The sequence below is a fragment of the Eretmochelys imbricata genome, chromosome 11, assembly GCF_965152235.1.
Source record: "Eretmochelys imbricata isolate rEreImb1 chromosome 11, rEreImb1.hap1, whole genome shotgun sequence".
Lineage (NCBI taxonomy): Eukaryota > Metazoa > Chordata > Testudines > Cheloniidae > Eretmochelys > Eretmochelys imbricata.
In genome coordinates this window covers 74,108,709-74,126,557 of record NC_135582.1, presented here as the reverse complement: position 1 = coordinate 74,126,557, position 17,849 = coordinate 74,108,709, and the positions used below count along the sequence as shown (strand labels likewise).

The 17,849-nt window shown below is 43.7% G+C and overlaps 1 protein-coding gene across 12 annotated transcripts in view; it reads right to left on the bottom strand.

Moving 5' to 3' along the window:
- Positions 1–17,849, bottom strand: part of HDAC4 (histone deacetylase 4) — a 474,722-nt gene that overhangs the window by 48,984 nt on the left and 407,889 nt on the right. For all 12 annotated transcript variants that reach the window (XM_077830169.1, XM_077830172.1, XM_077830164.1 and 9 more), the window contains one exon: positions 10,373–10,419. In XM_077830169.1, the coding sequence (XP_077686295.1) occupies positions 10,373–10,419 (47 nt within the window). The remainder of the gene's footprint in view (positions 1–10,372; positions 10,420–17,849) is intronic.

The window sequence follows — 17,849 nt, the reverse complement described above, 5'->3', positions numbered from 1 at the left end:
ATATTTTCCAAGTTTTTAATTAATATCTCAAAAATGCTTTAATATAGATATATCAGTGAAATTTGGTATGTGCCGTAGTGTTAGTACGTGCTATCGCTGTTCTACAACATTAATTGTTGAGAAGTAACGAGGCTTCACGTTACAAGGTTGAAAATAAATTTTAATGGGAAAGCGGATTCAAATTGCAAGCACAGTCCTTTCAGTAAAGAGAGCAAATTTTTGGAAATATGTTTTTGCTTCATCAGCCTGAATAGATTATACAAGATAGAGCAAATAACAGGTTCTATCCTGTACAATGTTTCCAGTAGCAAATACTAACGCTAAGACACAGACATAAGGTCCTTACTTTATATTAAAGCGTTTTTGAGACATTAATCAGAAATTAACTTTTCATCACCTCCTTGAAGGGACTGTAGCTCCCTTTAGGAAGAATTTTAGGACACGTGTTCACAGGAACGTTTTTTCTATAAAACGACCTAAGGATTCATCCCCAAAGTTGTGTTGGACATTTTCCAATCACTCTGGATACATCACAAAAATCACTCCTAATTTATGCAAAAACGTTTACTGTATATTTATATGCCTGCTGCATGCAACTTTTTCAGTAAATTTAAAATTACAAACAATGCTACCAAAAGACTTAATGGAACTGTTCCAAGCTGCGGGTAGTCTAGCTAGCCGGGACAGGCTCAGAGTAAGCATAGAGTATTTGTTGATGTGAAGAACTGTCAGATTTTATTTCTAAGGTAAGACTGACTGGACCTGAACTGACCACTGTTGTGGGAACAATATCAGAAGGGGACTGAAGAAAAGGAACATCTGTATTGCTTGGTTTTCATCAAATTTCACTTGCAGAGTTTTTGATAGATATAAACCAATGTGAGATCACAGAATCATAGAACTGTAGGGCTGTAACGTATCTCAAGAGGTTATATAGCCCATACCCCTACACTAAGATAGGGCTATCCCTAGACAGTCCTTGACATGTGCTTGTCTAACATGTTATTTAAAACCTCTAATGATGGATCCATTTCTTTTATGGCTGACTAAAGCCAGTGGACTCACAATCAACGAGGATTGTTAATGCCTCCTGTCATAAGGGTGAGTTGCCAGCCACATTGAAACAAGCAGTGATTATGTGAGATCCTAGCTGAAGAAGTCCCTTTTAGATAATGATACCAATAACAACATTGTCTCAGTCAGCTACTGGGACTGAGAGTATATTGAAAGTAGAGCTCCTTTTAGTCATACGCAGTGGTATCAGGAGTTGTTATGTTGCTTGCATTGGGCCTATCACCAGCTATTAATATATCACTCACCACAAGATACGGAGGACTCACCATGGGGACGTGGCCCTTCATCTCCAAGAGATCCCAGAGGGTAATGAGCAAACTGGCTGTCCTTGTCAATCTGTCCATATTGGGCTCTGCAAGGTTCCATCTTTTTGCTTTTCCTTCTCAGTGTTTATGTGAAGCCATTAGAGATAACCAAGTTGTTCTGGGGCTGCAGTGTTGTCACTATGCTGATGCTCAGTGCTACCATGCCTTTTCATTGAACCCAGAGTCTTTACGGCCTCATTCTCCCAGTGTCTGAATGGGGTGGTGATATGAAGTAAATATTTATAACAATGAGAGAGGTGGTGGCTCTCCACCTATGGAGAATGTCTACCAGTCCTTCTGCTCAAATGTTTAGCAGCCTCAGCATCTGCCACGATTCAGCACTACCCTGGATTCTCAGATAACTGATGGAGTCCATGTTAGCAACAACCATCTACTTAAGGCCATGAGGCTACTGCCATTCCTCTTTAGTGCGCACCACACAATGGTCACTCATGTTTTTGCTGCCTCCAGACTTCATCAATGCAGGGTGCAACTGCAGCTGCGCTCAATCCTTGTCAACAGCCCCTTATTTGCTTTTAAGTATAATATAATTTACCGTATTTGTAGTGATCCTTAAGGACCTGAATGCACTGGGACCCCAGTTGATGAGTGACTGCCATCTTCCCCTCTATTACATGGCTTTTACTGTTGACCTGACTTTGCAGCTGGTGGCAGTTCTCACAGTCTGTCCCCCGAGGAAGCCCATCACAACCAGAATCAAGTAACTCTCAGGACACAAATTAAGGCTCATAAGTTTTAATATCGGATGGCTTTTTAGCTAATTTGTGTTTTAATATCTGTGACTGAAGAACCTAGTTGTGAGCGATATTATTGAAAGTTGTACAAAAAAAAGACACTGGATCTTCAGAGATCACAATGGGGTATTTGATGCAAGCCCGCTTCTTTTTCTACTGTAGATCAGGTAGAACCTGTGCAACACAGTCGGTCTCCCTAAGTTGCCAGTTTTGGCTCTCTTCCCCCAAATGCCTGAAAATTCTCACAAAATGCCTGAGCTGAATGCTGCTAATTGCAGGCGCTTTAATGCCACTACAAGCTAGGCTCACGGTGGCAGTGTTTCAGGAAGAATTAGGTGGGGAGGACAGAGAGGTTTTAGAAGTTTTTATTCCTGCAGAGAGAATTAAATACTTAAAAAAAAATCTTTGTGCAATTTGGAAGCCAATTTCCAGGATGTTGCCACATTCTCCAAGCAAGAGAAGGATTTAACCACAGGGAGTCTGCTGCTGTCTGCTACCTTCTGCATCTCTGAAACAAGGATTTAACACAGCCAGCCACCTGTTTGCAGGGTGGCCAGCTGCAAACTATTAGGCCCTGATGCAGCAAAGTGCTCAAGCACCTAACTGTAAGCGCATGAACAATTCCATTGATGTGATCTGGATTACTTTGCTGTATCAAGGGTTTATACTCTACTGGGATGGCAAATGTTACTAGCGTGGCCATGATCTGGACTCCTCTTCTATTCTGAAGTTGCTGCTGTTGGTGTATGGGCTGCTGTTGACCCATTCATCATTCTGGATTTATGAAGTGCATTACTGAGCAGATAATATTTGGTCTCCCTGCCTCTCCTTCCCATGAATTCTCTGGTGGCCATGAGCGGAGTTGTTGCTGGGACTGCACATCAGCCCTATCCTCTGGAAGGATTTTAAGGAGAAGAGAAGTATATTTCTTGCTCTTTGATAATACATTGTTGGGTTTCTCTCTTTTTTCTTGGGTTGGATGATGTTATTGTACTAAGAGCAGTTGGACTGACTTGCTTCTTTGAATCTGCTGTTGTTGGCTTAGGAGAAGTTTCTCTGTTCATCACACTCGTCTTCTTGAGAACAATATTTGCACTATTGGCATTTGGTCCCCCCTCTCCCATAAAGTTGCTCCCACTGCTGTTCCACAAACTCTTGGAAGATCTGAAGGACTTTATAAGAGTAGGGAAACTCAATGCTCCTTGACCCCCAATCACACATTTGAAGTTTTGCAGCTCCTATGAATCTTTTTGTTGGCAGAGAAGTATGGGCAGTGTGAGGGTCAGAAGTCTGATACTACCTTTCCTAAGAAGTGATACTTGCGGGACTCCGAATGTAGCGTTGTTTATCCCTTATGTAATCTGTTTTTTAAAAATTAGGATATATCACAGGGTTACTACTGGCTCCAGGCGAATCAAGAGAAAACAGGTCTCACTAGGGCAACCGATGCTTGATATTATCAAATATTCCTATTTAATTTCATTCTGTTTTTTATTTAAGGGCTTTTTTTATTTAAGTTTTAATTTTTCTAGGCTTCTTTTGTCAATCAGAAATTGAAATGTCTTCAGAGAGTCAGATATCCAGTTAGAAATTCTCTGGGTGGAGATGTCATGATCCCTGACTCACTCTGCTATCATAATAAACAGTCCCTGGGACTTTCTGATTGGTCTTGTTCTCTGCAGGTAAAGGGCCAAAATCCACTGCACATTGAAGGAATGGGGTCTATGTTCTTCCACTGATGGCTACAAGGAAGGCGACCTTCTTGGAGAGAAAGGACATGGAGCAAGTAGCTAGAGGCTCAAAGGGGGGGCCTTGTTAGTGCTGCGAGAACAAAGATTCAGGTCCCACTGGGGCATGATCTTTTGAGGACGTGGAAAGGTACTTATGAGGCCTTTCCAGACTCAGTTGATTAGTGGGCTTGCGAAAATGGAGTAGCCCTCAATAGGATGATGGGATGTGCTAATCACCACTAGATGGCCTCTCAGAGAGCTGAGGGAGAGACCATATGTCTTTAAAGACAGGATATAGTCTAAAATGAGGGAAATGTCTGTGGCTTCTGGTATAATGCCTCTTAGTGTGTCCAGGAGGAGAAGAATTTCCATTTAGCCAGGTAACGTTCTCTAGTAGAGTCTTTTCTGCTATGAGAAAGGATGTCCCACGTGGCCGAGGAGCAAGACCATTCAAAAGACAATGCCCATTCTAAATCCAAATACAGTGTCCTGAGCTGGAGGGGTTGTGGATTAGGGTGTTTGCACTGGATCAGGAGGTCGGGAAATGCAGGATGGTAATCGGTGGACGAGACAACGTGAACAACAGGTTCAGGAAAGAAATGTATGGGACAGAAGGGACTGATCAGGATGACCGTCGCCTTGTCTTGTTGGATCTTGTGCAGCAAATCCATGGTAGGAGTGGTAGTGGAGGGAAAGCATATTTGAGCTCATCTGACCAGGAGCAAAGGAGAGCATTGCGCTGGGGGTGATAATTTAGGGATCCTCTGGAGCAACAGAAGGCACACTTTCTGTTAGTATGAGAAGCAAATAGATCTCTGGTCAGGGTTCCTCATTGCATGGAAATGTTGTGTAGCACGCTGTTGTGGAGTTCCCACTCGTGGTCGATCGCAAAGTGTCTGCTTTGGGAGTCTGCAAGCACATTCTGTTTCCCTAGTAGGTAGGCTGCAGATAGAGTGATCTGATTGGTGGGGCACCAGTTCCAGAGATTGACTTCTTCTGTTCACAGGGAGCAGACTTCGCTCCCTCTTGCTTGTTGATGCAGAATATGGTAGTAGTGCTGTCTGACATTATCAGGACATAGCAAGAGTGGATGAATGGAAGAAAGAACTCAGATGCCTTCTTACTGCTCAAAGACATTGATGTGCATTCTGAACTCACGAGATGGCCAAGTCCCTTGTCATGAGGTTGTCTATATGGGCTCACCAGCCTATTAGGGACGTGGCGGCAATAATGGGTTTTGTCCGGAGAAGAGGGGACAACGGGGACTCCCTCCAGAGGATTTGTCCACCACAGGAGGAAAGACAGTACCCTTGGTGGGAACTGCGAGCGGAAGGTTCATAGAAAGACAGCTTGGTGAGCATGCCGACTGTAGCCATGCCTGAAGACAACAAAGATGGAGTCGTGTGAACGGAGTGATGTAAGTGCAGGAGGCCATGTGGCTGAATATGGATAGACATGTCTTGGCCGTTACCTGAGGAGGATGATAGGAGCTATGATAAAGTTCATAGTCCAGAATCTGTCTGTGGACCCTTGTGGTGATACACCCTTGTGGTAATAGAGTTCAAAGTTGCCCAGATGAAATCCAAAGACTGCATGAGGGTGAGGATGGACTTTTCGATGTTTACACTGTGAGGAAAGGAGGTGGAGCATTACAGAGGTCACTGCAGAGGCCTCTTGGTGGGAACCTGGTGGTGAAGAGCAACTCATCGAGGTACTGAAAAACAGGGAGGCCATCATGACTGACATGAACTGCCAACCCTGAAAATACCCGGTTAAAGACTCTGGGGGTGGTAGCTATCCCAAAGGATAATATTCTGTATTGGAAATGGTCGGATTCCACCATAAATCTGAGACAACATCTGTGGGCAGATGAATATCGACATAAAGCAAGCATCTTTCATATCAAGAGCCATGAACCGCATGCCTTTTTCTAACGATGGAATTATCGCTGCCAATGTGACCATGAGAAATTTGAGTTTTCAAATGAAGTGGTCGGGTTGATGGCGGTTGATGACTGGTCTCCACCCACCCCTCTTCTTGTGTATTAGGATGTAGGTCAAGTAAAAACCTGTTCCGTGATATAGTGGAGGAATGCGTTCTATTGTTCTTTGTGGCAGTATGGAGCTCAACTCTTGGGTGAGGATATTATTGTTAGAGTGGTCCCTGAAGTGGGATGGGAGTGTTTTTTGGAGGAGGTAGCGTTACAAACTTGATTCTATAGCACAGTGGATGACTTTTGGAACCTGCTTGTCCATTAGCATCGCAGTCCAAGTGTCCAAAAAAAGAGTGCTAGCTGACCCCTGAATGGAGTAGTGGGGTTGTGAGGTGCTAGGCTCAGTGGTTTGTGGCTGTTGGGCTCACGTCAAAAATATCTTCTGATGAGGGGTTCAGATTGAGATAGAGGCCAATGGGGGTACAAGGAAGTGGGACCTTTGAACCTTCTGCTTTTTGCATGGCGGTTTGTAGGGTCTCTGGCAGTGTAAGTGTTGAGACCTGTACAGCAGTGTGGTTGGCAGCCGATGAAACTTCATCTTAGGTGCAAGTGTGTAGATGCCCCACAATCGAAGGGTAGCCCTAGCCTATAGGGTGTCTAGTGACACATCTGTCTTTTGTTTGAAGGGATGAGATTCATTGAAGGGGAGGTCCTTGGTGTTCTGGACCTCCCTGGGTAACGCTAAGGCATAAAGCCAAGACAGTCACTTTACATAACAATGGCCGTAGCCATGGCTCTAAAGGAAGTATAGGCCACATTAATAGCGAGAACTGCCCTCCAATTTGCAGTCAATTTACCTTCCTCAATGAGAGTTTGAAAATGGGTATGATTATTTTGTGAGAGGTTGTTGGTGAATTTCTCCAATTTAGTGTAGTTCAGGAAATCATATTTAGCCAACAGCGATAATTGGCTATCCACAACTGTACCATGGAGGATGAGAAAACTTCCTCTCCTGTAGATCTAAGCGTCCTTTGTTTATCTGCAGGTGTAGATCTACAATGTTGCTGCTTGAACCTTTCCGAAGCAGCCTGAACCACAGTTGGGAGCTGGCTGCAAGAATAAAAATTCTGAGCCCTTAGCTGGCACATAATACTGCATCTCCACCCCTGTGGGGGTGGGAGCATAGATGTGTGTATGGAGGGGTGCCACACACTCTTAACTGGCTCCAGTATGGCCTTGTTCAGAGGCAGGGCTATTCTTGTAGACCTGAGGTGTGGAGGATGTCCAAGAGCTTGTGTTGGGAGTCCTGGATTTCCTCTAGTGGGATCTGAAGTTCCCTGGTGACTCTGTGCAGAAGTTCTTGGCACTGCTTGAAATCATCTTGGGGGGGGGGGAAGGGGGGGGAACGGGGATGTCAAAGTCACAGTGGAATACAATTGGGACCATCACTTGAAGAAGAATTAAACCTTTCATCCTCAGACTAAAGGACCAATGGAGGAAGAAGAGTCCAGAACTGCATCTTTAATGAAAACTCTATGCCACCATATCTTTCTTTTTGAACTAGGGGGCTATTACCTTATGCACCTCTGAAGATCACAACTGCAGTAGCAACACATAATGAAAGAGGCAGTCAAGTCAAGGCCCACTCATTTGGGGTCGTATGCTCCAAACTAACTCCTTAAACCCCACTTGGAAACAAATCAACAGCCCTTGCCCAGTACAGATCACCAGTGTAATGTGCTCTCTCTTTGTGGAAAACACCTCTTAATAAGAAGGCGGATGCATTTTCTGCAATAGGTTAAGTTCCTTGGTGGGCTCATTGTGTAACCCCATGTATGGTCACTGCAGTAGCCTAACCTCAAGGTGACAAAGGCACAAATCCACACCGAAAGGGAAGATTTATTCAAGTATGCTTCACCATTACCTGGGCATTCCGGAGCAACAAGGAATATAACACAACCCCCAAATTGTGAACCTACATTACAAGTACTGGGCGCACTTCCTTAATCAAGGCTACTGCCATTTCTTCTCCCAAATTTTCTTCCACCATTATCAGAGGCTTGCGTGGGCTGAATCTCAGACTAGTTCTCATTCAAACCCTGATCTGAGCCAGTTACTCAATTGTCCTGGTAAGGTCAGAAAAGATGGAGACAGAGCTTGGTGTCATCACCACACTGAAGGCTGTATAATGCATTCCTCCTTACAAACCTTCCTAACAGCCTTACAAAAGGAAGAATGACAGAAGCCTCAGGGCAGTCAGGCAATTGTCTAGTACTGTGCATTTGATCTTCATCTATCACCAGAAAGACACTAACCAGAGCAGTTTCAGACCCAAGCCTGAAATCAGACTGACTTGGGTACAGAGAACCTGAGGCCTATAACAGTCTTGCTTCATCACAACCTCCCCAATTATCTTTTCTCACAAACAGTAGAAATGACATCAGTTGATATTTCACTAGATTATTCATGTCTGTACATGTCAACAGATGATTTCTGAACAGAGGCCTTAGGAGTGCTGCCTCACTGAGCCATACGAGCCAATACTGAAGCATAGAAGCTTTAGCATTGTTGCGATGAGACTCTGTTCTACAACTTTAGTGGCAGACAATATAGTCAGGATCCAAGATATTTTATTTTTTAAAAAAATCAAAAACAAAAAAACCTACATGACAATGCTGGGTGGAGGGGCAAATCCCACACTTCTACGTAATCAGGGGTTCTCAAACTGTGGGTCGTGACTCCTTCGGGGGTCACAAGGTTATTACGTCAGGGGTCACGGACAGTCAGCCTTCACCCCCAAGCCCCATTTCACCTCCAGTATTTACAATAGTGTTAAATATTTAAAAAGTGTTTTTAACTTATAAGGGGGGTCGCACTCAGAGGTTTGCTGTGTGAAAGGGGTCACCAATATAAAAGTTTGAGAACCACTGATCTAAAGGGAATTCATACCGGAGAAAAGGAGAACCTATTTTTCTGTATTAAGAAAGGAAGTGGCAAAGCTACCCAAACAACAGGCTAATTATCCCAGAAAGGGATTTGTTTAAGGCATATTTTTAGGAAAAATCTTAGATGTCAGCTTGATGTTGATAGATAGCTATTAAAGCAAATATATTCATCTTGGGCAATCTATACACACTATTGTACCATCAGTATGTCTGAAACAGTAAACAGATATAAAAGATACTCTGAGAAAACTGGCATCAGGATGTTAACTACATGAGTACAAATACTGCACACATCATCCACGGAATAGTTTCAGTAGTACCAACATCATGGGTTTTTGTTTTTGGTTTTTGTTTCAGAACTCAATTCCTTCTGTGTTCAGTCCAGTTGCTGTCTCTGCTAGTTACCATTCATTTTCCATTTGCAAATGATAATTTTTGCTTTGAATGGCATGCCTGGCTGCAGGGCAGAGTAAATCCAAACCTTTTCAAGTGCAGCCAAAAATTTGCCATGAATTAGGAGACTGCAGTATATTTACAATACAAAATAAAATATCTCTAGGAGTGCTTGATGGTGGTGACGATGGTATGAATAAATGCAGATTTTTTTTTTTTGGACAGGATAATTTTCAAAGGAGCAATTTTGCAAAGACTCAGGAAGAAAACAATTTTGTTTCATTTCCATAACAGAATCCAGACCTCCAGATTCAAGCTCACGAGCTATAATTATGTATAAGAACCACCAATGTGAGGTTTCAAACACAATGCCTTTTCTTTTCTCTTTTCTTTTCTTCCAGATTATTTTCTGTATTGTCACTCTATGCAAAATCTTTATAGCAAAAATATTAGCTTGAAAGAACTCTAGGCTTTAGAGTTTCATCTCACTGTATCTATATGTTAACATTATGGGAGCAGGAAAAAATCCCTTTATTCATATGCAGTTTTGACTGCTGAAAACTGATGTTCAACTGTTCATGAGGGATGGAAATTTTAGTCACCTCTTTCATAATTCAGGCACGATTGTCCTAGACTCCACACTGAAGGATGCCAGATGCTGAAAACTACAATTCTCTTCTGCAGTGCAACTTGCAAGACATTTCACTCCAGAACAGTCAGGTAGCCCAGAAACAAAACCAAAGTACTGCTTACAGCAACATCTACGATATTATCCTTCAACCACCATTGTTTTAATAAAATATTTTCCACCTGTAGCACTATGTAGGCAGCTCTGAAGCACAAACAAGACACATGAAGCCACCTACACAGTCTGAGTGACACAGAAAGTACATCTTTCTTTCTCTATATCTGCAGCACATTGTTGATAGTTATTTTAAAATGTAGTCATCTAAACCTTAAACATCACTGCTTGGAAAATGAGGTTTCTCTGCTAAACAGTCAGAGACAAAGCATGCATAATAGATTTCAGTGCTCAAAACAGTTAAAACTCTCACACTGCTTTTGAAGCAACACATGTGAGGCTGTCACTGCAATCCCACACCCCAGAAGGACCCTGTTTATGGATAACATCTGGTAGTAATCATCTGCCTGGCAGAAAACAAGGCAACAATTTTTGTTACCATTGGGGCTCAGAGAACAAACAGGGCATTATTTACTCATTAAAGAAAATACTTACTCCAACACCACCACAAGGGAGCCTGACAAACATTGATGTTATAGAACCTGTGGAAAAAATTAGAGCAGTAAGTTATCAAAAAGACAGAGTTCACAGGTTTGGTGGATGATTTTTATGGTAATGCTGAAACCTTTTCTAACACAGTGACATGCTTCAGTTTTATGACTCTGTGTTGAAAGGGACACAAAAAAGATGATATTTCAACATGTGCATATACAGAATATACAAGAGTATGAACTATACATACCTGCATGGACAGTTCCTAGATTTCAACCAATCACAGTGAATATAAATAATGAGTCTGCTGAAGTCTTGTTCATAGAAATAAAATTGGTAGCAATAGTAGTGACTGCTAATAGTGAATCCTGAACACACCTGCTGAGACTAAGGCTGCAGTGGGGACCTGCTACTTTAAACTAAAGGGGAACATCAAAGTATGAAAAACCTAATTATTAGCTGATTGCACTTGTTTATTCAGAACTCCATAATATGAAAATTAGTCAATATAGTACAAGAGATTTTTGGACTGTATTAGACACTTTCTGACAGTGCTATTAAAAGAGACAAATACCATAAAATAAATAATTAGCCAGCAGAGAACATGAGTTGCTTAAGACAGAAAGAGGGAAACCACTTTAAGAGTTCCAGAAAAACAGAAAAAAGATGCTGGGAAGACATTGTGAACTGATGAGAATCGCAATGTTATTTTCTCTGCCCATACATCAGCGATAATATTCTTTGTGCCTCAGAATACTACATCATGATGGAATGTAATCTCGATAGCTGTAATATGCACAAATCTTGAACAAAAAATTCTGAACAGAGAACATCTGTATTACAATTCACTACTATTATATATACAGTGTGTATAGTTATATCTATATACACACGCATATACAAACACATGGCAGGAAGAAAACGTATATAAATAGATACACCCACACACACTAAAACCCTTGGAGCAATATGCCTGATATTAGTTAGCTCTGACTACGTTTAGGTACATCTCAGCCAACAGTGAAATAAGTTTGATGGAAATGTTTTCACCAGATTGGGTTCTTGTTATTCTAGTTGGTCTATATTGAAATAATACAATGGAGGAAGTTTCCTTAAAATGCAAACAAACTCCTTTGTAGATCATGCAATAACAGTGATGGAAAGCACACTTTAGAGTCTGAGAACCATGCTGGAGTGAAACGTATCTCAGACACTGCTACATAAGTTTTTCCCTTCAGATGAAAGTGAGGTTAATACTTCCACAAGATTCATTGTTTGAGGAGATCCATATGGAAGTACTCACAGAGCCTTGCCTGAGATCTCCGGCCACATCTTCAACTGGTAATCCACCTATTATTTAATATTAATTGTTCTGACAACATTTTATGTTTTCAGTGCATAGATTTAAAGTAGCCTTATTCGCCTACATTTAAAAGCTGTACTGCAAGTTCCATAGCATTAAGCTATCAGATAGCAGAGGTGCCTATATATTTCATCCAAAACTTTCAAGGGTGGTAGAAACACCTAAGCAAGTTTACATATCCTGCCAGGAAAGCCACGAACTTGTCACAGCTAACCATGAACTTCAGACACCATCGGATAAATTGTATTTCTAACATAATAAAAATATTCAAATTTTACCAATTCAAATGTCAGTAATGGATTTAAATAGGTTTCTTCCATGTTAACAGAGGATTGCAAAGTCTTTTAAAATTTGTTTGAAAGATTCAAAGATGATTCAAGAATAAAGCAGTTTAAAAGTACAATTAATTTGTACTAGACTTCTACAACATTTGAAAGAACCTGTTTATAATGCTGAGAAAGTTGAGATGCAGACTTTCTGGTTTCTCTGAATAAATGCTGCTAGAATAAATGACATCATAGCCATCAAGAACATAAATGAAAAGTCATTCCATGCAAGCCCCTTGTTTTCCTTCTCTCAGCTTTCTAAATGGCTCCCTTTGGGCTGAAATTCCCAACTCTCAGACCTATTTCAGGAGGAAAGTTCAAACAAAATCAGTTGATCCATTTTAATGGCGTGAATGGTAGTATACACATCTCTATTAACAAAAGTAAAGATTCTCTGCATGCCAGTAATTCAAACACAGGTTTGTTTTTAAGCTTCAAACTTGCTGTGGGTTTAGTCCTTTGATATATTTTAAAAAACTTGGGTCATAAATTAAGAAAGCACAATAAGCAGAAATGGGCTTGCTTTCAGGAATATTCATCTGATTATAACTTCTCAAACTGTTTTTTTCAAACACATCGAAGACAGCTGTTCTCATTGTGAACTAGATCCATCGCAAAAGTAAACTCTAAACCAATGCTGGGTTGTTAAAGACATTCTCATCCTCTCCATCCCTGCTCCAAAAAGTGGCTATCTACACAGGGCTTCTGGAAATGTCCCCGTTCCAAAGTTATGTCCCAGCTAGGCTTATGAAACCTGCAGTTTTCTCCCCCCATACAACCCAACCCTGTGCATCCGTGGCTGCCAGGTCCTCAATTTAATTTCTCTCTGCAGGATGACTGGCAGCCACATTGTGCTGTGATGTGCCCTTTTTCTTTGTCTCTGTGGTTATTGCTACACAGAATAGTAAATGCTGGCAGCTACATGTGCAGTGCATGACAGAACCATGACAACAGCAGGAGCTCCACACTAGGAGAGGCCAACCAGGTAGCGTGGGCAGGTAGTGATAACATATGCAGTAAAGGGCAAGGATAGTCACATGGCTTGGGAATGAGCCACACATCCATGGCACCGCATAACTCTGGGCTAAGTGAGCAGGGAAAGTAAGCTACCTGGCAAGGTGGGAATTCTCTTGTAAGCTCAATTAAGCCTCTAAACTACTGGTGAGCCCCTCCCAATGGAGGTCCCAGGGGCCCTCCCATGGGTGCTGCATGCTCCAGCAGGGCATTTAAAATGGCTCCTTAGAGAGTTGTGGTACATAGCTAGAGTACACAGTACAGCACCATATGGGCTCCAACACGTTATCCATGAATATTATTCTTACAATCAATTCTCATTCCATCAGAAACATTACCCCCATCAAGCTCATCTCTCATTCACTCTTTTTCTGTTTGCTCAACAGGGGATTACTGATTTGCTTTAATGAAAGATTTAAGAATTGTATTTTTCTTGATGTAAGCCAAGAGACGCCTAATGTCATTGGAGCCTAAAATGGTCCCATGGGTAGAAATCCCATGTCACTGCACTCTTCAGCTTGGGGTTCTTTGTTTTATGGGGGCTGGATTGTGTTAATATTAGATTTAAAATTTCCGTAACTCTGAACAAAGTGATGAAAAAAACCGGTTACCTACCGTTTGTAACTGTTGTTCTTCAAGATGTGTTGCTCATGTCCATTCCATTCTAGGTGTGTGCGCACCCATCCGTGCAGTTGGAGACTTTTACGTTAGTGGTATCTGTACGGTCGCCTGCAGCGTCCCCTCGAGCACCGCGCTCATGTCAGTATATCAGGTGCCACCGACCCTTTGCCTTCTCAGTTCTGTCTTGACGGCACCTCTGACCGAGGGGCAGGAGGGCAGGTAATGGAATGGACATGAGCAACACATCTCCAAGAACAACAGTTACAAAAGGAGGTAACTGTTTTTTCTTCGAGTGCTTGCTCATGTCGATTCCATTCTAGGTGACTCACAAGCAGTATCCTCAGAGGTGGGCTCGGAGTTCACAGTCTAGGAGCTTGCAGTACTGCTCTACTGAAGCCAGCATCGTCGTGGGCCTGCTGGGTAAGTGAGTAATGGGATGTGAACATGTGGACAGATGACCAAGTTTCTGCCCTACAGATGTCTTGGATAGGCACTTGGAGTAGGAAAGCTGCGCATGAAGCTTGCGCCCTTGTTGAGTGGGCGGCGACAATCACCGGAGGTACCACTGTCACCTGGTCAGAGTAGTAGCGAATTGAGGCAGTGATCCAAGAAGAAAGTCTTTGAGCGGACACCAGACGACCTTTCATTGTGTTGGCCATGAACACCTGCGTAGATTTGTGGAATGGCTTGGTCCATTCAATATCAAAGGCCAGCGCCCTTCTGACATCTAGGGAATGCAGCAGACACTCCTCCTCTGACTTATGCGGCCTTGGAAAAAAGACGGGCATACAAATGTCCTGGCCCATATGAAACTGGGAGACCACCTTGCGCAGGAATGCTGGGTGTGGACGCAGCTGGACGTGGTCCTTGTAAAAGACCGTATAGGTAAGTACCCGAATCTCAGAGACCCTGTGGGCCAAAGTGTGCAGGCCCAAGGACTGGAGGGTAGCACGGGAGTCTTTAAGGCCATGGAGCTGTGCATCAGTCTGCTCCAAGAAGAGCCCTGCCCTCTCGAACGGGAGATCGTGGGGGTAGTCTGCATCTCCTGGGACAGCCCGGAGGACTGTAACCAGGAGCTACGCCTCATGACCAGTGCAGAGGTGACCACTCTGGCCACCAAGTCTATAGCATTTGAGGCCATCTGGAGGGCACCTCTCGCCACCGCTTTACCCTCTTCCACCACGGTGGCAAACTCCTGGGCTCAGTTCTGTAGAAGGCCTCATTGAATTTGCTGATGGAGTCCCACAAGTTGAAGTTAGAATCATAGAATCATAGAATATCAGGGTTGGAAGGGACCCCTGAAGGTCATCTAGTCCAACCCCCTGCTCGAAGCAGGACCAATTCCCAGTTAAATCATCCCAGCCAGGGCTTTGTCAAGCCTGACCTTAAAAACCTCTAAGGAAGGAGATTCTACCACCTCCCTAGGTAACGCATTCCAGTGTTTCACCACCCTCTTAGTGAAAAAGTTTTTCCTAATATCCAATCTAAACCTCCCCCACTGCAACTTGAGACCATTACTCCTCGTTCTGTCCTCTTCTACCACTGAGAACAGTCTAGAGCCATCCTCTTTGGAACCCCCTTTCAGGTAGTTGAAAGCAGCTATCAAATCCCCCCTCATTCTTCTCTTCTGCAGGCTAAACAATCCCAGCTCCCTCAGCCTCTCCTCATAAGTCATGTGTTCTAGACCCCTAATCATTTTTGTTGCCCTTCGCTGGACTCTCTCCAAATTATCCACATCCTTCTTGTAGTGTGGGGCCCAAAACTGGACACAGTACTCCAGATGAGGCCTCACCAATGTCGAATAGAGGGGAACGATCACGTCCCTCGATCTGCTCGCTATGCCCCTACTTATACATCCCAAAATGCCATTGGCCTTCTTGGCAACAAGGGCACACTGCTGACTCATATCCAGCTTCTCGTCCACTGTCACCCCTAGGTCCTTTTCCGCAGAACTGCTGCCTAGCCATTCGGTCCCTAGTCTGTAGCGGTGCATTGGATTCTTCCATCCTAAGTGCAGGACCCTGCACTTATCCTTATTGAACCTCATCAGATTTCTTTTGGCCCAATCCTCCAATTTGTCTAGGTCCTTCTGTATCCTATCCCTCCCCTCCAGCGTATCTACCACTCCTCCCAGTTTAGTATCATCCGCAAATTTGCTGAGAATGCAATCCACACCATCCTCCAGATCATTTATGAAGGTATTGAACAAAACCGGCCCCAGGACCGACCCTTGGGGCACTCCACTTGATACCGGCTGCCAACTAGACATGGAGCCATTGATCACTACCCGTTGAGCCCGACAATCTAGCCAGTTTTCTACCCACCTTATAGTGCACTCATCCAGCCCATACTTCCTTAACTTGCTGACAAGAATACTGTGGGAGACCGTGTCAAAAGCTTTGCTAAAGTCAAGAAACAATACATCCACTGCTTTCCCTTCATCCACAGAACCAGTAATCTCATCATAAAAGGCGATTAGATTAGTCAGGCATGACCTTCCCTTGGTGAATCCATGCTGGCTGTTCCTGATCACTTTCCTCTCATGCAAGTGCATCAGGATAGATTCTTTGAGGACCTGCTCCATGATTTTTCCAGGGACTGAGGTGAGGCTGACTGGCCTGTAGTTCCCAGGATCCTCCTTCTTCCCTTTTTTAAAGATTGGCACTACATTAGCCTTTTCCAGTCATCCGGGACTTCCCCGGTTCGCCACGAGTTTTCAAAGATAATGGCCAATGGCTCTGCAATCACAGCCGCCAATTCCTTCAGCACTCTCGGATGCAACTCGTCCGGCCCCATGGACTTGTGCACGTCCAGCTTTTCTAAATAGTCCCTAACCACCTCTATCTCCACAGAGGGCTGGCCATCTCTTCCCCATTTTGTGATGCCCAGCGCAGCAGTCTGGGAGCTGACCTTGTTAGTGAAAACAGAGGCAAAAAAAGCATTGAGTACATTAGCTTTTTCCACATCCTCTGTCACTAGGTTGCCTCCCTCATTCAGTAAGGGGCCCACACTTTCCTTGGCTTTCTTCTTGTTGCCAACATACCTGAAGAAACCCTTCTTGTTACTCTTGACATCTCTTGCTAGCTGCAGCTCCAGGTGCGATTTGGCCTCCTGATATCATTCCTACATGCCCGAGGAATATTTTTATACTCTTCCCTGGTCATATGTCCAACCTTCCACTTCTTGTAAGCTTCTTTTTTATGTTTAAGATCCGCTAGGATTTCACCATTAAGCCAAGCTGGTCGCCTGCCATATTTACTATTCTTTCGACTCATGGGGATGGTTTGTCCCTGTAACCTCAACAGGGATTCCTTGAAATACAGCCAGCTCTCCTGGACTCCTTTCCCCTTCAAGTTAGTCCCCCAGGGGATCCTGGCCAACCGTTCCCTGAGGGAGTCGAAGTCTGCTTTCCTGAAGTCCAGGGTCCGTATCCTGCTGCTTACCTTTCTTCCCTGCGTCAGGATCCTGAACTCAACCAACTCATGGTCACTGCCTCCCAGATTCCCATCCACTTTTGCTTCCCCCACTAATTCTACCTGGTTTGTGAGCAGCAGGTCAAGAAAAGCGCCCCCCCTAGTTGGCTCCTCTAGCACTTGCGCCAGGAAATTGTCCCCTACGCTTTCCAAAAACTTCCTGGATTGTCTATGCACCGCTGTATTGCTCTCCCAGCAGATATCAGGAAAATTAAAGTCACCCATGAGAATCAGGGCATGCGATCTAGTAGCTTCCGTGAGCTGCCGGAAGAAAGCCTCATCTACCTCATCCCCCTGGTCCGGTGGTCTATAGCAGACTCCCACCACTACATCACTCTTGTTGCACACACTTCTAAACTTAATCCAGAGACACTCAGGTTTTTCTACAGTTTCGTACCGGAGCTCTGTGCAGTCATACTGCTCCCTTACATACAGTGCTACTCCCCCACCTTTTCTGCCCTGCCTGTCCTTCCTGAACAGTTTATAACCATCCATGACAGTACTCCAGTCATGTGAGTTATCCCACCAAGTCTCTGTTATTCCAATCACGTCATAGTTCCTTGACATCACCAGGACCTCCAGTTCTCCCTGCTTGTTTCCAAGGCTTTGTGCATTTGTATATAAGCACTTGAGATAACCTGTTGATACCTGCCAGCAGGGTCTGATGGTGAGACACCCGAAAT